The sequence below is a fragment of the Artemia franciscana genome, chromosome 16, assembly GCF_032884065.1.
Source record: "Artemia franciscana chromosome 16, ASM3288406v1, whole genome shotgun sequence".
Lineage (NCBI taxonomy): Eukaryota > Metazoa > Arthropoda > Branchiopoda > Anostraca > Artemiidae > Artemia > Artemia franciscana.
This window is the reverse complement of record NC_088878.1, coordinates 37,529,306-37,551,000: the sequence shown is the minus strand read 5'-3', so window position 1 is coordinate 37,551,000 and position 21,695 is coordinate 37,529,306. Positions and strand designations below refer to the sequence as shown.

At 35.5% G+C, this 21,695-nt stretch overlaps 1 protein-coding gene and 1 non-coding gene across 4 annotated transcripts in view; one reads left to right on the top strand and one right to left on the bottom strand.

Annotated features, from left to right (window-relative positions):
• The window catches only part of LOC136037414 (transcription initiation factor TFIID subunit 6-like), a 70,094-nt gene extending 52,003 nt beyond the window's left edge, over positions 1-18,091 (top strand). For all 3 annotated transcript variants that reach the window (XM_065720174.1, XM_065720173.1, XM_065720172.1), the window contains 3 exons: positions 3,582-3,711; positions 12,477-12,604; positions 17,055-18,091. In XM_065720174.1, the coding sequence (XP_065576246.1) occupies positions 3,582-3,711; positions 12,477-12,604; positions 17,055-17,192 (396 nt within the window). In that variant the 3' untranslated portion in view covers positions 17,193-18,091. The remainder of the gene's footprint in view (positions 1-3,581; positions 3,712-12,476; positions 12,605-17,054) is intronic.
• Positions 14,992-15,064, bottom strand: Trnar-ucg (transfer RNA arginine (anticodon UCG)). Its single transcript has one exon. It is a non-coding gene; the product is annotated as a tRNA-Arg (tRNA).
• Positions 18,092-21,695: the final 3,604 nt, after the last annotated feature.

Sequence of the window (21,695 nt, the reverse complement as noted above, 5' to 3'; positions counted from 1 at the left end):
CTTTTTAAAAATTTTAATATTAAAATAAATGACAATGATAAAAAGTTCCCTTTCCTATATTGGACTGTAAAATTTCATAAGAATCCCCCTAAACCACGGTTTATTGCAGGAGCAGCTAAATGTCCAACCCGCATTGCTGCTACTGACCTCTCTTTAATTTTAAAGGAAATTGTAAATAAACTTAAAACCTATTGTTCTGGTATTAAAAAATTTTCGAATTTTAATCCATATTGGAGTGTTAATAATTCACTGCAGGTGATAGATTCTTTAACAATGGTTTCAGCTAAAAGAATTGAGTCTTTCGATTTTGCGACAATGTATACTAATTTATCACTTAATTTAGTGTTTGATAATTTAAAAACTGTTATAAAGAAATCTTTCCTCTTATCTAGTAAAAGGTTCTTAAAAATAGACAGTTATAATAAAAAAGCCATATGGACAAACTGCTTTAATACTACAGTTAACTTGAGATGTTACAGCTTGGATATGATTTTTGAGTTATTGGAATTTGTTTTATACAATACTTATATAAGATTTGGGGGTGATTTGTACAAGCAAATTATGGGAATTCCCATGGGGGGGAATGCCAGCCCATTTATAGCTGACTTGTTTTTAAGTCAACTAGAATATAAATATATGATGGATAAGAATAATCCAATTAATTTAAAACATGCTTTGTCAAATAATAAAAGATATATAGATGATATTTTGGTCTTAAATTGTAAGGATTTCATTGATATTTCTAAAAATATATATCCATCAGAGCTTATTCTTGAGCCTAGTCATAGCGCTGGTCATGAAGATCATTTCTTAGATTTAAATATTAATATTTGTGATAATAATAAATTAAGTTTTAAAATGTATAATAAAACGGATGATTTTGATTTTGAAGTGATTAGTTTCCCATTCCCTGAAAGTAATATACACTCAAATATCACATATTCAGCGTTTTTCTCACAGTTACTTCGTTATGCAAGGATTTGTAGTAATTATATTGATTTTAAAAATAGATGTAAAATCTTAAGCCAAAAATTGATATCAAGAGGTTTTTCTGCAAATAAATTAACTTGGCAATTTAAAAAATTTAGTTTTCATTATAACGAACTTTTAAATAAATATCAAAAGAATTATCTAGAAATACTTAAAGAAATTTTTAACTAATTTGGGAGGTTCGAGAAATGTTGTCACAGCGCCATTTATTTTGAATTGCGTTTCTAATTGAGCGTAATTTTTTGAAAAATTAGCCACATGGTAAAGATGAATTCTATAATTGTTTAGTTCATTCAGGTTTTTTGCAATGTGTTAATATTTGTGATTTGGTAAAATTTATAATATTTAGTTTACCTATTGTTGCTAAAGGGAGGGATATATTAACAGGATAAGCTTGTTTTGGTTTTGGTTTTACTTGGTTGTTTTACATTTGCTGTTTTTTTTTCATAGGCATGTAATTTGGGGGTGATACCTGACGCGGGGATGCCATGGATATTCTGTGGTAGCCACAACACTGTGCTGGGTAGAGAATTTAGAGTGGCGAAACCCAATATAGGCCAGTGTATTCTCCTGATGAGCCCTTATGTTGGGTGTTGCCTCTGAATTATTTGTCTATATTATTTTTTCTATTGTTCGGTAAATGACGACTTATACTTATTGACGACATGACTGCCTGTCCATGGATTATTCCTTATGGTTGATTGTGTGTGACTATGCTGTTTGACCTATGTGATTGTATGGATGAGTAGGGTTGAGGCCTCATTCAAGTGCTGGTCTATATTAATCACTAATTTAGGAAAACAGTCTTCCTTTTCTCCTTCTGTCTCTTTATTTTATTTTATTTTTTTTTTTTTTTTTTTTTTTTTTTTTTTTTTTTTTTTTTTTTTTTTTGTGTGTTTGTGCTGTAGCATTGGTGATTTCTCTTTTCATGATATATATATATATATATATATATATATAGTGGCGGGCTCGGCGCATATAGTACCCCGGTAAGTGGCAGGCTATATTCTCATTGTCGCTTGTCCTCTAACCGCAGACAATTTGAGCCTGTTCTCCATGACGTCACAACAGGCTCGGTAAAGCCATCCTGTAAAAATACGAGTTCTTTCTTAAAGTCCTGACCTACTTAGATTGTTTTTGTGGCCTTTCATCGCAGTCCCTTGTTTTCCAACCGTAAATTTCATTTTTTGCATTTTTTTTCATCTTTACATCAGGAAGTGTTTTCCACTCCTCTTTCTTTGGCAGTTTAGATTCATACATAACCTTACTTAATTTCTCAAGACGTTATATATAGCAAGTTTCTAACTACAAACGATCAAGATTTCATTTGCAATTTAATATATATTGCTGTCGTTTGTTCCATGCCTTTTTCTTTAGCTGTTGCGATTCTCACTTTTACTAGTTTTCTGATCAGATTTATCTGTGCTTCATTTTCATCAATCGACCCCTTAAACATTTTAAATGACTTTAAAGTAGAATTACCGTCTTTGTAAAATTTCGTTTTTTTTGTCAGTGGACCTTTAACATTTGCCTTGGCTTGTCTTTTGTCACTATAAAAAAATATAACGCCCAACTTTTCTTTTCCTAAAAACGGCATGGTAAGTATTGATGGCTTTATCCATGTCAAAATTTCAAATCCATCATTTTCAATCTTGCCACGTTTTGATTCTCGCTGTCGCTAATCTTCTAACCCCATTTTTCTTTCTTCTTCGTTTTGGATTTTCATTACTTTAGACAATTTGCAAATGCCCTTTGCTTTAGCTGCCTTTACAGGTCTAGTTTTACATGATGGTATAGGTTGTAGATTTGTTAATTTTTCAGGTGGTGGGACAAAAAATCCTTTTTCTTCCAACGAATGATCGTTTATAGTGCTTGTAAGTGCTTTTGTGTTTATTTTTTTTTGTGTTTGTGTTGTGTTTTTTGTGTTTGTCTAGAAAGTTTTTTTCTTACTGATATGTCTTTTTATACTGCCCTTTTCAAAGATATTTTCTTACTAAAGTTATTATTGAAGCAAGTCCGATTTCTAACACGAATAGTCTGCTAAGCTTCAAACTCTTGTTTATCGTTTTTAAGGTTTTTATGGCACTTGATATCTAAGTGGGAATGAAACTTGACCACACTTGACACACTTTGGGGGAGGGCTGTCATCCTCAAAGATATTATTTCCAAACCTTTCAACTACGACAAAATGGTTATCTCAAAATTTTGATTGGATGTCTTTGGGAAAAGTATGGGCGTGGGAGGGGGTTAATTGCCCTCCAGTTACTTTCGTCTATTAAAAAGGACACTAGCCGTTTCAATTTTCAATCGGATGAGCTCTATTGTGCCAACATAGTTCTTTATTTTTGGTTTACATTGCGCTGCCTATGATGTCAATCAATCATCAATCAGTCATTTTATTAATACTAAAACACTATTACAAAGTAAAAATTTTTATTTGGTCCAAGAAGTTTTGCTTGTTATGTGCCATACAACACAATAATAGAGTGCTAAAAGAACCATAAATAATACTCTAAATGTGGAAGTTGAGTTTTGATTCCTTGTTATATCATTTCGTGCTTAATTAATTTGAGATGTTCTGCCTCTCGTAGAAACATTGTGGAGCCGTTTTAAGAACAATAAGAAGTCCACCGGATAATTCGGAAGAATTTCGAAACGACTTTGGTTATTTTGGTCCGGTACTACACGCTTCTACAGTCAAGGCTCGAGCTATGGTCTCAGGTAAATTTTTAGCATCGGTAAAATATGTGCAGAATTAGGAGAAAATTATGAAAAATCCTACCTACAAAAGTGCACTTTACGAGAAGTCAAATCTCCCATCTGCCCCTCCCTTAAAAACAAAAAGTGGTAAGTGTCCAGTCCCTTCTAAAGTCACAACTGTATGTACTTGTGGTGAATTTATAGCTTCCAGGTTCTCAAAACAGTTTTATTTTGCTGCTAAAACAGGGGGAGGGGGCATGGGGGTCGCGAGGGGGAGGGGTACACCACCCCTCAAACCTTTTTGGTATTTGGTAGAATTTTTCGCCTTGGGCAGAAATGGGCATTGTGGCGAAGCCACGATGCCCATTTCTATTATTTTTTTTTCTGTCTATTTCCATATAGCATGGTTTAGCGCATGTATTTAATTCCCACTACCTAATTTATGTGGATTCGGTAGTTTTATCGTACTAATTCTGCCTAATTAAAAATTCGGTGATTTAACTTGTTCATTTGGTCTCCATTCATTATAGAATTCGGTAGTTGTTTCGTAGTTTCACTCATTTCATTTCCGCTCAGTTGCACTAATTTGAAAATTTGGTAATTTGAATAGTTCATTTGGCTTCTATACGTTACCGATTTCAGTGGTTCTTTTGCACTAGCTCCACCTGCTTGTAAATTTGGTGATTTAAGGTGTTCATTTGGCTCCCTTTTGCTACTACTACTACTAACAACCCACCGCACCACCAAGCCGCCTGAGGCCAACACAGTTATACACGCGCCTTCTCCATTTCAGTCTATTCAAAGCCTCCCTCTTTACATCCTCTCAGGTGGTTCCCATTTCCTTTATGCCTTTCTTTATGACATCCTCCCACCTCATACGAGGACGACCTGCTTTCCGTTTAGCCCTAGACGATTGGCCAAAAAGGACAATCTTTGGGAACCAGTCATCCTTCATCTGCAGAATGTGCCCTAGCCATCTCAACCAATCTTTCATTATAGCCCTAGAAAGTGGGATTGAACCACATTTTTCGTCCAGCTTACAGTTTGAAATACTGTCAGTCAGACGGGTACCCAGAACAGTCCGTAGGCAATTTTTCTGGAAGACATCTAGTAAATCTTCATCCGCTTTTCGGAGCGCCCATGCTTAACAGCCATATTTAAACACTTTCATCACTGTACCTTCCAATATTCTAATCTTGATTTGCAGACTTATTTTCCTATTCTTCCAGACATTTTTTTAACTGTTAAAAAACACCCTGAACCATGGCTATTCTACTTTTAACATTTTCACTGATCCCCCCGTCTTAACTAATAATACTACAAAGGTAAGTGAAGCTGCTCACCTGATCAATCTTTTCGTTACCCTACGTCACTTTTTCATCTTCACTTATTCCTAGCCTTAGTGACTTGGTCTTCTTGACATTAATTTTCAAACTTATTCTAGCACCCTGAGCTCGCAAGACCTCTATAAGCTCATTCATTTTGCTCAAACTTTCATCTATAATGCTTAAATCATCAGCGTAATCTAAGTCCAGGAGAATATTTCCTCCTCATTTGATTCCATGGTCTCCAATTGCCTTTCCTGTGCTCCTTAAGACAGAGTCCATTGAAATGATCCATATAAGGGGGGATAGAACACAACCCTGCTTAACTCCAGATTCGATACAAAATCAGCTGCTAACCTCATTTCCTACCTTAACCGCAGTAGTGTTATTCTCGTACATAGAACTAACTACATTAATTTATTTATCTGGTATACCATACAAGGGTAAGATATTTGCTAAGGCTCTTCTATCAACAGAATTGAATACCTGCTCATAATATATTAAACTGAGGACCAAAGGTGTTTGACAACTAAGGCACTTCTCAATTATTAACCTAAAAGTGAAAATTTGGTCGACACATCCTCTACCTTTTCTAAAACCGCACTGGTCTTCTCTTAAAACTTTGTCTACAGCATCTCTCAGTCTAAAAAGTATCATATTACTTAGCATTTTGCTACCTACAGAGACCAGACTAATGCCTCGATAGTTACCGCACTCACTCTTATCCCCTTTCTTATACAGTGGTTCAATTATGGTTTTCCTAAAATCGTTGGATACTTCCCCTTTTTCAAAAATCATATTTATAATCTTCAGTAACTTCTTCCCCACAAAACAAATCTTCCTTCACATCTAAGTATCAAAAACTTCTTCATTAACCTCTATATCTTTTTCTGCAACTGTATCTCGGCTTAGCACATTCTCAAAGTGTTCCGCCCATCTCTTTTTAACCCTTTCCTTATGAATAATTGTGGCCCTGTTTGTATCTTTTACTGGGATAAGTCTTGACTGACTGCTCCCTTTCAATTTACTAACATGCCAGTACCTCATCTCCTCAGCAATTTTATCCATGGCCTCCACTTCATACCTCCTTAGTTCATATTTTAATGCTTTCTTCACTTTCTTTTCATTTCTTTTGTTTTCATATGATCTATCACTCAGATAATTCTTGTACAAACCCCTTCTGCTCTCTATTAAACACAAAGCTTTTTCACTAATATTCCTAGCTGCAGTCTTAACTTTCTTCCCTAAGACACCATCAGCAACTTCACCAATTGTTTTTCTAAAATTATTCCAACCATCTTTAGCATTGTCAAATTTTCTCTCGAATTCTTATCCTGGAGTCTACCAACATCATAACTTCCCTGGAGGTAATTACCCTTCCGAAATTTCAGCTTTAAATTAACCTTAGACACTACTAGACGGTGATCTTTACTTGTAATATCTATAACAGCTCTCCTACATACCCTAGTATCTTGTATTGGTCCTGCCAGTCTTCTGTTTACTATGTGAATACCATGTCAACTTGTGAGCCATTTTATGACCAAACACCGTATTTGTTATAACTAGATGGTTATACCTACAAAATTGTAAAAGTCTGTAACAATTACTGTTTTCTTTCCCTACACCAAATCTGGCCAGGATACCATCTATCGCTATTTCTACCGTCCTGGGCGTTGAAATCTCCTAGTAAAAACACCATATTTCTACTTGGGACCCTGTCTATTTGCTCCTGTAACTGTGAGTAAAATTCTTCTGAGTCACTAGTATCTTCGTCAGTCGGTTCCTATCGCTACTACAGAATGAATTTGGTAAATTTGTTAGTTCTATTGTGCTAGTACCGATCATTTGCAAATCGGGTAATTTGACTTGTTCATTACAATTTATTAGATTCCTATTGTAATTCATTAAATATTCGCAAATTTTGTTGTTGTAGGCAACTTAAAAGGAACCAAATTCGGTTGTTGTACTGGTCCAGGTCTGTCACTAAATTTGTCAAAGTTTTTCCTTGGCTCCTATCTGATTCGTAACCAAACTTGTTGAATTCGAGCATTAAGCCCATCCCGGTACTGAATTGCATTGGTTTAGTACTTCCACTTACAAGATTCGACAAGTTTAGCTGGTTCACATTCATTACTTAACTGTGTAGTTTGGCTATTAGTCAGAACAAGGTTAACGGAGAATTGCAGACGAATGGATAAAATGGAAGGTAATATTACGAAAAAAAACGAAAAAAGTAAAATCTTGTACTTTGCACAAAAGCTTTAACGAATTAAGTAATTGATTTCTATGAAAGTGAAATCAGAATTGCAGACGAATGGATAAAATGGAAGGTGACATTACGAAAAAAAATCGAAAAAAGTAAAATCTTGTACTTTGCATAAAAGCTTTAACGAATTAAGTAATTGATTTTTCATGAAAGTGAAATCAGAATTGCAGACGAATGGATAAAATGGAAGGTAATATTACGAAAAAAAAATCGAAAAAAGTAAAATCTTGTACTTTGCACAAAAGGTTTAACGAATTAAGTAATTGATTTTTCATGAAAGTGAAATCAGAATTGCAGGCGAATGGATAAAATGGAAGGTAACATTACGAAAAAAAAATCGAAAGAAGTAAAATCTTGTACTTTGCACAAATGCTTTAACGAATTAAGTAATTGATTTTTTATAAAAGTCAAATAAAAGTCATGAAAGTCAAATAGGCTATCAAATAAATAATATCTGTTTCCCTCCATATTTTTTAATAGTAAACAAATAAGTCCATCATACTGAGCTTGAGAACCGGTTTGCCTCCCTGGGATCGGTTAGGATATGCCTATTTTAAGTGATAGAAACTACAATGTGGATATATTCTTATTAAATACTAGTTGTTGGTGTGGCGCTTGGCGCCACATCAACACCTAGTTGGTGGGGGTGCTTCGCCCCCCCCCCCGCGCGCGTAAGTCGTTACGCGCCATTGTATATATACATGTTATATATATATATATATATATATATATATATATATATATATATATATATATATATATATATATATATATATATATATATATATATATATATATATATATATATATATATATATATATATATATATATATATATATATATATGTTTTTAACTATGTAAAACTTGCGAATATACAACATTCTTCGCTGTCCCATTATCTGTGCATATAAATAGATTGTCAGGTTTTCCGACTCTTGAACATGCAACATATAATTGTCCATGGGAAAAACAATCCGTATTCAGATCTATACCGCATTTTTCTAATGATTGCCCTTGAGCTTTGTTGATGGTGGTTGCTAATTGGTCGTCATTTATATATCCCCCCCTGTGCCCCCCGGCGTCCCCGTTGTAGTTGTGTCCCTGTGTCCCGGTCCTCATATATATTCCCTGTGTCCCGGTCGTCATTTGTGTCCCGGTGTCCCAGTCTGTAATTTCTCTTTGAGTGTCCCGGTCGTCATTTATATTCCCTGTGTCCCGGTCGTCATTTGTGTCCCGGTGTCCCGGTCTGTAGCGTCATCTTATAATGACGTCATATGCAAAGCCTTTTATACTTATAATGACGTCATATGCAAACCAACAATCGATTGCCAAATAGAGCGCTTTTTGATTTAGTTTATAAGAAATACAATTCAAAATCGAGTCAAGTCGAAATCGAGTCAAATCGAGCGCTTTCTGAGTTAGTTTACAAGAAATACAATTCGAAAGCGACTTTACTCCGACTTGATAGGAGTTTTTGCCATTTTATATTTCTGTTATTTAATCTCCCATATAATTTCTCCTGTAAATTTTTCCACTCCCCTTCAAAGCTTCTTACGAGCTTTTGTCAATGAAAGTATTTATGTGGCAATAACTACCTCACCAATTCTTAAGGACCTGTCACTACCTGATGACGCCATAGTGAGTGGAGATGCCGGCTTACAAACAATACTTTCAGGCACGAAATTTCTTTTTATCGCATATATATTAACCAGAATTTGTTCTGGATATCTTTAAAGGAGTTAAACGAGCCCGTCATTTCCAGGCGTGGGGTGGAGGGGTGGCATCTCGAATCCTTGGAGTTAATTTGTATGTAAAAGAGCATTAATATTGCAGTGATTCCGCCATCTTCATCCATTTTTTCCGTTCCTCGTTCTTTCAATCTGTTCGTCACGTCTAATATTTGCTAATATCAATTTACTTCGCATTATTACATTCGTCAATATCAGGTAAAAAATACTTGTCGCTATGATTTTAGCAATCATTTTGGAGAATACTCTTGTCCAAGTATTAGATTATGAGTGCATCATAGAAGGTTATAGTTACCGCCAATAATCCATCGGTGGCTGACGTTTACGCTCACGGAAAATGCCCCTAGCGGCAAACATCCCACCGTGGAAAATACCCCTCTGTGGAAAATCCCCCCTCCCCTCTGCGGAAAATCGTTTTTTGAAGTTTTACTGTACTCCCACCACCACCACCACCCCAGAAACCCTCTCCCCAGCAAAAATCCTGATTACGGATTTTTGAACAGTTTTTTTTTTTTTTTTTGTTTGTTTGATTTTGGTTTTTTAGACCAGTGTGACTTGCCTCTGATAATTCAAAATTGAAAAGGAACGAAAACTCGGCGAATTTCTCGCTAATTATGATCCTATACATATTATGTGATCCCTAAACATCAAAGTATATTTAAAGGTCAATCTTTCTTCTTTTTTTTAATTCGGTGAAAATCATATAGCGATTAGGTAAAATCTTTGAAGTTCAACCCCCCAATGTAAAGAGGCTCGGGACGCCCCTGGGGGGAGGGGGTGTAGGATATCTTAACTAAGAATTGTCTAAGAACTTTGTCCCACAGAATATTTTGAAAAGCCCGTCACGATCTACAAAAATTGATCTATTAGGGTTCTCTCTCTCTCTCTCTCTCTCTCTCTCTCTCTCTCTCTCTCTCTCTCTCTCTCTCTCTCTCTCTCTCTCTCTCTCTCTCTCTCTCTCTCTCTCTCTTTCTCTCTCTCTCTTTCTCTTTCTCTCTTTCTATTTTATGTAATTTTTTTTCGCTTTCTCTATCTTCTCCCTGAACACTGCTTTAGAGACAAGGAATGGAAAATGTTGTTTTTTGTTTTATTATGATAAAAAAATTTGTTTAGTAAGCAACAGTAAAAACGAAAATATCTATTTCTAAAGATTTAGTTCATGATACTGATATTTAGTACATGATACTGAAGCAACTGTTTGTATAATATTGTTGTTTGACAGATTTTAGCATTAATTTTTAATTTTATTTAGAGTGTAAAAGACTTATTGTGTGCTCTAAAGAATAAGTAAAGAAGACATACACAGTGATTTCATGTTCCCCTCCCATGAAAGTAGTTTTGGCGGAGTTCAAATCCATTGATCGTCCCTTTGTTAAAATAACTAACACATAGACTTACCTATTGCTAATAAATATACACCTCCTTTATCACCAATTTTCTCCTTTATCACCAAATCCTTTCTCACCAATAAATATACACCCCTTTTATAACCTCCTCCTTTATCACCAATTTCCTCCTTTATCACCAATAAATATACACCTCCTTTATGGACCAGTTTCCTCCTTTATCACCAACTCCTTTATCACCAATAAATATACACCTCCTTTATCACCTCCTCCTTTATCACCAATTTCCTCCTTTATCACCAACTCCTTTATTACCAATAAATATACACCTCCTTTATCACCTCCTCCTTTATCACCAATTTCCTCCTTTATCACCAACTCCTTTATCACCAATAAATATACACCTCCTTTATCATTTCCTCCTTTATCACCAATTTCCTCCTTTATCACCAATAAATATACATCTCCTTTATCACCTCCTCCTTTATCACCAATTTTCTCCTTTATCACCAACTCCTTTCTCACCAATAAATATACACCCCCTTTATAACCTCCTCCTTTATCACCAATTTCCTCCTTTATCACCAACTCCTTTATTACCAATAAATATACACCTCCTTTATCACCAATTTCCTCCTTTATCACCAACTCCTTTATCACCAATAAATATACACCTCCTTTATCACCAATTTCCTCGTTTATCACCAACTCCTTTATCACCAATAAATATACACCTCCTTTATCACCTCCTCCTTTATCACCAACTCCTTTATCACCAATAAATATACACCTCCTTTATCACCAATTTCCTCCTTTATCACCAACTACTTTATCATCAATAAATATACACCTTCTTTATCACCAATAAATATACACCTCCTTTATCACCAATTTCCTCCTTTATCACCAATAAATATACACCTCCTTTATCACCAAATTCCTCCTTTATCACCAACTCCTTTATCACCAATAAATATACACCTCCTTTATCACCAATTTCCTCCTTTATCACCAATAAATATACATCTCCTTTATCACCTCCTCCTTTATCACCAATTTCCTCCTTTATCACCAATCCCTTTATCACCAATGAACATACACCTCCTTTATCACCTCCTCCTTTATCACCAATTTCCTCCTTTATCACCAACTCCTTTATCGCCAATAAATATACACCTCCTTTATCACCAATAAATATATCACCTCCTTTGACGCTTCATAAAAACGAAAGCGTGCTGGCTGAATTTAACCTTTTTGATAAGTGAAATGGAACCCCCCAGGGCAATGGATCCCCCAGAACAAAACCTGATGCTTCTCCCGAGAAAACATTGATTTATGTTGTTTCCTTGCCTTGAAAAGTTTCAAGCTTTTTGTAAGAGAAATGACTTAAGAATGAAACAACACGTTTAAGGAACGACCTTACTCTAGGAATATACGACCAACATTGAGGTTTGAACTGTTTATTGCCAGAGGTTAAGCTGGCCCTGTAATGTACCAGCTCACTTTGCAACACGTTTAAGGAACGACCTTACTCTAGGAATATACGACCAACATTGAGGTTTGAACTGTTTATTGCCAGAGGTTAAGCTGGCCCTGTAATGTACCAGCTCACTTTGCTTTTAAAGAAGATCAACACGGCAATTATCATTCCTAATGTACCAATTGATGAATCAGCAAAATCATTAATCTCTCCTTTTTAGCCTTGGTTAGCCTGGTTTATGAGGCTTTGTAATTTTGCAATGGAGGGGAGGGAACAAAATATTTGGATTTGTTTTGTATTATAAGCTTGGTTTTTTGTTATTAAACTAGAATTTTAGACTTTTCATGAGGTAGTAGAAATCTTTCATTTTGCTGAACATGGAAAGATGGATTGGAATGAATTATGGATACTACTAGTTTTAGGCTTTTCGGAATGAAATGAATATAGAATGTAAGGAACCGAATATAAGTAGAATGAAATGAAGACTTGACTTACAAGGTTTCCACGACCCCTCGTGGGTCTCTTAATTTGTTCCTTCCCTATCTGGATTGGGTTATCACTCATTAAATTTCCTTCTAAAGGCTAAATAATGAGTAAAGTAAGAGGCATATATGTTTCAGGAATGCATACAGGCACATCAATCATACAAAGGTCTGGAAGTGCCACCCCATTGGCCATTCAGAGGGTGGGAACTCCAGTGCAAAAGTTGATAACGACCAGTGGGCGACCAGGAACACCTAGCCAAATGGTAAGTAGTCTTTTTTCATTATTTATTATATATTGTTTGGTTTATATTGTTGCATAATATATCTTGTAGGCTATATATTATTCGGAGATAATTCTCGTCATAAGAAGAAAGAGAAAGGAAAACTTGATAAAGAGTAATATGATTAAGAGTTTTTTTTTTCGAAAATTTCAATGAGGAAGGGAGCTAATTTTCTCAAATGAAGCTTAACAGACAGCGATTTACCATCACCAGAATAAAGGCTAGCTATTTGATGTAATCTACAGGGAAGAAACAGGCACGTTACCCAGGATTTTCTTTAGGAGGGGAATAAATAAAAAAATTGGGGGGTGGGGTAAAAATTACATCTTGTCTGTTAGTTTGAACACGAAGTGCCCATAATTTCAAAATTTAGGTTTGAGGGGGGTCTGATACATCCCCCTGCGATGCCTCCTATTGCTCTCATCTGTGTGGTTGCAAGTGCTACTAAGGCTGTAGATTTATTACAGTTACAAACTATAATCAGGATATGATAAGGAATCATATTCCACAAGGAACGCTGCCAAAATAACGTAAAATGGACCTGGGCCACTTGTGATTTGAAAGTCTGATAATTAATACAAATACTCAATTATCTTTAATAGTGTTTTTATCCTGATACATATTCGTCTTCCTGGTTGGTGAACATAAAATAATAGAAAAAACCCTAAAGAAGATGTGGCATCTCGTCGAAATTATCGCTTGTGAGCCGTACTTTGGAGCCTAAAGATCCGAATATCTGACATTGATAATTTCTTGGGCCATACTGGCCTGTCATAATAATAACAAATTTGGAGGAATAAAGAACGAGAATGGGTTTTTTCTAGGCCAACAAAAATACTCGATAAGTAAAGTGAATATTTCGGGAGAACAGCCACCACTCTTCAGTTGCTATCAGAAAAATTAGAAAGAACTTGAACGAGACAATTCGGATAAAATCAAGCAACGCGGAAAGCCGACAGAAAAAGAAACAGACATAAACTAAAATTAGAAGAATTAAAGATCTAAAGACCAAACATCCTGGGATTTCCAATAAAAATTACAAACAAATGGAATCCAAAATTAGCAGAATTGAAAATTTAAAAAGACAAAAACTTGATTCCAAGATCTGTGATTAGCAAAATCCAAAGATCTCGTTCGGTACTAGTGAATGGCTAAGTATCGAACGAGATTTAAAACAGCTGGTAAGTAGTACGCAGTGAAGCTTATAATTCGAAAGCTATAATATATGTATTCGAACTTATGAATAGTTCGAAAGCTTATAGTTCGCTTTAAGTTCGAAAGCTGTTTCAAAGCTCCTTAAGCTGCACCATAAAACGAGATGCACGGAATAGTGCGCTGTGAGTGTCTGGCCCGTAATTCAATCATAACGCTTGATCACCCTCAACTCTTACCATACTTAGTCTCACTTGAACTTTTTTGCTCTAAAACTTCAACTTTGATTTTATTTTCCTTGTTTTGATTTAGTTTTTGCCTGTTTTTCAAGTTTGACTAAGAGCCAGTTTGTGTTGGACTATAGGCTTTGTCAGGAGCAAGGCCGTATCCAGAGGGGGTTGAGGATTTGAACCTCCTCCCCCTGAAATGTCTGTTCGACTTGTAAAAACGTGACAAAAACGAATACCAATAATTTTTTTTTGCGTTTTTAAAGGTTTTTTCGTAAACCCCCCCCCCCCCCCTCTCACCCCCGAATAAAACATAATTTCTTAGACCCCACTGCTTTTCCATTTACGAAAAATTAAGCAAAGAGCAAACGGGTTTTAATTTCGACAAAGCATTGAAAAAAAATTAATTTTTTCAATACATTTTAAACTACATTTTAACAAAAAATTGTTAAAGGCTCCCGGACGGGACCCTTTAAAAAAAAACTTTTTAAGTTTTTACTTAAAAAGTAAAAAAGTTGAGAAAGGCTCACGGACGTGGGGCCGAAATATTCGGACATGGGTGCTTAGAAAAGTCTTGGAAAGTTTGGCTTTAGAACAATTCCTGAAAGTTTCCTTCACATAGCTAGCAAAACGACTTTTCGAATTAGCAGAAAGAACTAAAGGTTTGCCCCTTTTTTCCAGTTACTATTACCTTCTTTTTTCTACTATTTTTAGTAAGCAAAAATAATGACCAGCAAAGTCAAGTCAAATCAATCTGTATACAAATGAAGTGAAAAGAATGAAGAAAAACTTCAACAGATGATTTTCTTAGCTATACTGTTCAAAAAAGTATTAAATTACTTTCATTATTTCCTTTTACTATTTATATTTATATTAAATAGTAAATTTAAATAAATTTATATATGTTTTTGTAGAGGTGGGCTCAAGATTTAATTTCACAAGAAATAAAGATATGAGGGGTAAATAAAATTGGTAAAAAAAATTGTTTTTCGACCACGGCAGGACTCGAACCTGCAATCTTCGGATCCGAAGTCCGACGCCTTATCCATTAGGCCACGCGGCCTTATAACTTACCAATTATTAGTTAAGGGTTGATATTACATAGGCATATGAGGTTTAGGTTAGGCGCAGACTAAAATTTGAAATCTGTTTTGTTTGTTAAGTAAAATTGCAATTTTGGGTACAATTCTAGTTAATTGACTTCTTGCTATATCGGAAAAGGTTTAGGATAGGAAAATGAAACTTTCAAGGACGGGTCTACAGCCTAAAGTATGTCCCGGGAAGGAATTTTAAAGGAATTTGTCTACATGACAGGCTATACCTATTGAAATTTTGACAAAATGACCTGAATTTTCAGTTACTAGTTGCTTTTTCTCTGCCTTTAGTTCTGAAGATGCAATTCCTGTTGTTTGAGTAGAATTTTGAGCCATATCAAGGTTTTTTTTCCAAAATTCAGGAAATGTATTTGCATATCTTTAAAACCTTATAAAATGGGATTGAGCAAAGTTATGAAGCTGAAAACAATATTGTTGTACTTCAATTAAGCAGAAGATCTATTTTGCAAGGTTTCACTTTTGTAACACACATATTTTTAAAGGTCATCAAAGGTCAGGGCCCTCTAGAGGGAGAAGGAGTGGAGGTAGGTACTTCAAAATACCTTCCCGGGACATACTTTAGCCTGTAGACCCATCCCTGAAAGTTCCATTTTCCGTGGCATTACGAGGGAGGGGGGCTAGGTCTGAATTTTGGCAGTTTTGGCCATTAAATATGGAAAGAGAATTGAATGTGGAATCAAATGGTATATTATGTTATTTTTCTTTTCTGTTTTCTATGTTGCAAGATAAATTTGCCCCGAAAATCTTACTTCCTTCTTATCAGAAGAACTCCGTTTGGCTGATTTTTATATCCACTTTCATTATAATTTACCCCCTTCCCCTACACCCAATGTCTGGCTATTGCCATATGCTTAACACAAAATTTACTGTTTTGTTGTTATGTGTTTTTTTAATTGGATTAATTGTTGAAATTAACAAAATCAGGAAACCTAGTGTTAGCTCTAACTTACCTCAGTTATTTAGGGGGGAAGGGCTTGAGTACAGCTAAACTGAAAGTAATTGTAAAAATTAACTAAATAGAGTTTCCGTAATAAGAATGAAGGAAGAATTACGTTGGTATTGTCACTAGTGTAGAAAGGGAATCTTGTAAGAAAAAAATTACCTAGGGCTCTTTTGCTATGAATGAAAGGTTCAGGAATGGTTCTACAGCTTAAATAAGGACACTGGTCCAGACAAACCCCCCCTCCCCAAAAAATTATATTTCGTTCGATGTTAAAAATGAGAAAATATATGCCAAAAATGGATCTTTTTCTTGAAAATTTCGTCCAAAAAGGATGTTTGTCACTGTACACATAGGAGAACGACTAAATTAGAACGGCAAATCATCTTATTGCAAAATATATTACACATTACCCAGTCATCATGTTACGATGGCTTCGAATAATACGACTCATTACATGCGAGACAATAGATGCATACAAAGGCTTAATGGCTGATGCCCCTATTATTCACAGCCCCAAGAATGTTTTTTATGCTATCGTTCTATTGGCTATAGTTTGAAATTTTACTACTATAACTCCATTCTTTTTTTCAATACATAAGGCTAGCCTCCCTTCCCTATCCTGTAATGTTCCCTACCCTATCAAACGCCAGTGGGACGTAATTCTCCAATCAGGGCAGTAGGCAGGGGTTTGTTTTACAAAGTGTCTTGACTAACCAAACTAAGGCATGCAATTTTCTTACATATTTATCAATTTTTTTCTCGAACTTTAGAAGATGGATACAGCTTTAATAGCTTACAAAGTTTTATCCTGAATGAAACGCCCCTTTTCCGTCGTCTGGTGTATCTTTTTGAACCCGTCGTGCCACGCGTTGCGCAAGCCACCCGGTTAGCACAATTTTTTAGATTTTTTTTATCTATTGTCCTTTCTTTTTTTTTTTTCCAAGGCTAATTCATGAGAACTTGACATTCGCGTAAATATTTGTCTTCATTTTTAGATTTCTCAGGGGAATGTTGTGAAGATTGTGCAGCCTACTCAGAGAACACCGCAACAGAGAATTGTTTATATGCAAAGCCCGTCGACACCAAAAACGACTATGTACAGCGCAGAAGAAGCAATGGATGACACTTTTTGAATAAATATCTAGCAGTGACACATGAAATTCTAGAAGTAATTCACATTTATCGGATTCAAATTGTGAACAGGGTGATCGGTTTATGTCTATGGTTCTAAATATCTTGGAAACTAAGTAGCTTTTTAATAGTGTTTATATTAGGTGCAAATGGGGCTTTGTGGGACAGTTAAAAACAGCATATAGAGTGTCCAGCACTCCCTTCATGAGGTTGAAGGGGGGCGAGCATAAAAATTGTCAACTGTTAACACCTATAAAAGTTAAGGATTTTCATTCTGCATAAAAAACGAAGCCATTTGAAGTTTCGGATGTACCTCCTTGAAGGGTTGCCTCCAAAATTACAACCAAGATTTCCTATATAGTCTCGAATATTCAAGTTGAATATGAAGAAATTTGCTTATTTCGTCCAAAAAATGTCAAAAATAGTTTCCAGTCTAAAGTTAAAATCCTTAGAAAGACCAATGTTGCATTAGTCCATGCTATCGCATTAGGCTATAACCCCTGTTTTTAGGCTCTCCCTGAACTATTTTTCAAAAACGTTTTCGCTGGCAAAATATGCTTCATTGTTTATGAAGAATCCAGACGTTTAGCTTTTATAAAAGCTACAATTCCAAATTCTTATAGAAGTCCCCAGCATCCCCCCTTCCCATAACGATGGTACTGCAGAACCTTGCAGATCAGGTTAAATTGTTGTACTAAGTCCTATGAATACCCGCTAAAAAAATCCAAGAAAAAGGCTTAGCTTCCGATATATTTAGCACCTGCAATGTAAATCGATTACCCAGATCGATAAATCGATTTTGTAATTGATAAATCGAGTTTGTCTTTGGTTTTTACTTTAAAAGTCTTAGTTGTATTTAAGCCTTTTCTATTTTGAGAATTAAATTCGATGTTATAATTCATGGAGGTGTATATTAGCCAATGAATAGCTAGACCGTCTATAAATCTCTTACTCTTAACCCTCTGATGAGAGCTTATTTATCTAAATTTTTGTTAAACTATTGGTATTATTCTGGAAATTCCAAGATAAAGGCTGTAAGAACTACAGAGGTGCTTTATGGGTATGGTTTGTTGGGCCCTTGTCCTGTCTAAGCAATACAGGACGGGTCATCTAACGTTTGATATGTGAATTAATGGGTATTTCGATTCTGAAATGTTAATGACGCTTATGAGTTGACAGAAATTTGGTTTTATTTTTGGCCATGTATGAATAACATGAAGACAGCGAGACGACATTTATATGCTTTGTTGGTACCTTTTCAATTTCAGGACAACACAGGATTGGTCATCTAATGTTCGGAGTGTGAACTACCGGGTATTCTGGTTATTCCGAAAAATTCATGAGTTTTGCCTGTTATTTTAACTGTTTAATCTGGCAACACTGATGGAAATGTAGTTTTGCCCTCGAAACTTTTATTTATTAAACAAATTTTCTTAAAATAATTGAATTAAAATAATTAATAACAATTAATTAATTTGAGTAACAAATACAAGTATAATAGATAATAATCACTACTTAATGAGTAAAACTGAAACCAATTTTGTTAATAAATGAAAATTTTGTTAAAATTCGGCCTGAATATTTTTCGGAAGACAGAAGGAGGGGAGCTAATGAGAGGCCAGGATTGCCACTGAATTTGACTGCATTTTTGTTGATTTTACTGTGTTTTTACTGAAAATTTGTCTATTTTACCGGCATTTCTATCATAACCGATGAAAGGGCCAATCCTGCGCCAGAATAGTACGATAAATACGATATAATACGATAAAAATACGATTTATGAATAATACGAAGAAGACATGACAATTTTGTTTTTTGGAATCTTGTACCCTTTAGGGTAATAAAGAGAGGATCATCTAGAATTTGGAATGTGAACTGTTGGAAATTTTGATTTTGAAAGATGGGCCTTCTAGGCCCATCTCAAATTTTTTACCTGCACTCTTTTTGAGCAGAAATTACTTTTTTGGTCTGGATTTGCACTCATTTTAGACGTTGGCAGTTGGCAACCCTGTCAGAGACTCCACACATGTCATTGAGCAGCCTGTTTATCCTTACGAGTAATTTTTTTATTTGGTCCGGCAACATCGTTGGGCCATGTTTCTTTCAAAATAAATAAGGACCGCCCTTACCCTCAATAGCGAACATGACCATCCTACTCTAAGCGCATTATCCTTTCCAAAAATTAAAGAATATGACATGGGTGGCATTTATTTTTAACAGGATAGGGCTACTTGCTACACAGTCTTCTTAGCCATAGATCTTCTGCGTATGATTTCCTCAGATCAAATAATCAGCCAAAATGCAGATGTCAATTGGGCATCTTGGAGCTACGGTTTCAACTCATTGGAAATTTACCATTGGACCTCGTTGGATGCGGGGAGTCCTTATGTATAAGTGTCACACTAACTGTCCAGACACGATTGGCGTATTGAATCATGGAACCGGAGGTGTAATTCATGCAATTGAAAAAAAGGAGTCATTAAACAGTTAACATGCACAAACAAGAGATTTAAGATCAATATTAGAGATTAACATTATTTTAATAGAAAGAGTAAGCTCGGTTAGTTTATATTGGTTTCTTTGTTTTAGTATTTGCATTATATTTCTCTGAAGACTACTATTAGTCATAGAGCCGAAATATTCGCTTAGGTTATATTTACTCGTGGGGACGAGAATTTGCATTATTTGACATAAGCGCTGCATTAAAAAAAAAGCTTATTATCAAAGAAAACACCGAATTCTTTCACTGTTTCTACTGCACCAACTGTTCTCGAATAAATATTCTCCATGCAGTCTCTTGTATTTGTTCGCATATAGAGGGCATCGCAAGTTTTTTCAATGTTCGCGAACATTGAATTCAGACGATTTCATTCGTGCAGTGCATCTGCATGTAAAAGCTCGATATTTGTAGGATTTTCTGTTTGTCTTCATAATTAGAAATCATTTGGGAAGACTTAATAATTGAATATTTAATAACAGCTGGAAGGTCATTTATAAATATGTAAAACAAAATGATACCTAGGCAGCTCCCCAAGGAACTCCCCTTCCCACCTGAATTGGTGATGAGGCAATACTACCTACCATAACTTTACGTTATTCCAGTAAGATAATCACGGATCCATGAAAGAGCTTCAGGACCATTACTGAGCTTCTCACAGCTGCAGATCAACATTTCTATAACAGTCGAAAGCTTCAGGAAAATAAATACATTGAAAATCAAAGCCATTTTATGAAAATTATTTATTACTTCTACAAGCTTCGTGCTGCGTGACCTTTCTCCTTCTATATCCGTGTTGCGCATTACTCCAGACTCCAAAATAAATACATTGAAAATCAAAGCCATTTTATGAAATTTATTTATTACTTCTACAAGCTTCGTGCTGCGTGACCTTTCTCCTTCTATATCCGTGTTGCGCATTACTCCAGACTCCAAAATAAATACATTGAAAATCAAAGCCATTTTATGAAATTTATTTATTACTTCTAGAAGCTGCGTGTTGGGTGACCTTTCTTCTTCTATATCCGTGTTGCGCATTGCTCGAGACTATTAACTTCAAAATATTTCTTAACGCTGATTACTTATTTTCTCAAAAATTAGGTCTATAATTGACCTGTAATCTTAAAACAACCAACCGTACAACGGTTTGATAATCAACTTCGTCCATACTTTAGGATGCTTGTTAGGTTTTGAACACAAATTATAAGATTATTTTGGGGTACTGCCAACACTGTTGCAAGGTTGCACCAGTGCTCGAAAGCCAGCGTATGTCAGGTCCTTCGTTGCAATCAATTTACAGAGCATTTCAAATACTTGCTCCGCCGCTATATTACTATGATCAAACCCATGTGTAGGATCTGCTTCAGGTGACGACGCTATGGGCACACTGAACCAAAAAAACTGCCTTTTCTGTATCAACCGCAATGTCGTAGCCTATGATCAAACCCATGTGTAGGATTTACTTCAGGTGACGCCGCTATGGGGCAAAATGTCTGTTTTGGTGAAAACACTGAACCAAAAAAACTGCCTTTTCTGTGTCAACAACAATGTCGTAGCCTTGCTCATTTTCAAAAATACATGAAGAAAGTGAACATGTCTTTTGGTTTCTGTTCACATATTTCTGTAACGCTTTGTATATCATATAAAAACTGAACTTTCAAACTTCGATCGATCTTTACGAGTCTGCTTTGTAACTCCATTACGTACTCTTTTATAATTTTCAAACAAGTCGCTTGTTTTAGGCGAAATATACAGTCTCCAGAGCTTGTTTTTTCTTCTATAGTCAAAAACCATAATAACTATGTCTTTGGGGATGACTTACTCCCCCACAGTCCCCGGGGGAGGGGCTGCAAGTTACAAACTTTGACCAGTGTTTACATACAGTAATGGTTATTGGGAAGTGTGCAAACGTTTTCAGGGGGATTTTTTGGTTTGGGTTGGGGGGGGGGTTATGTGGGATGATCTTTTCTTGGATAAATATGTCATGGGGGAAGAGAAATTCAATGAA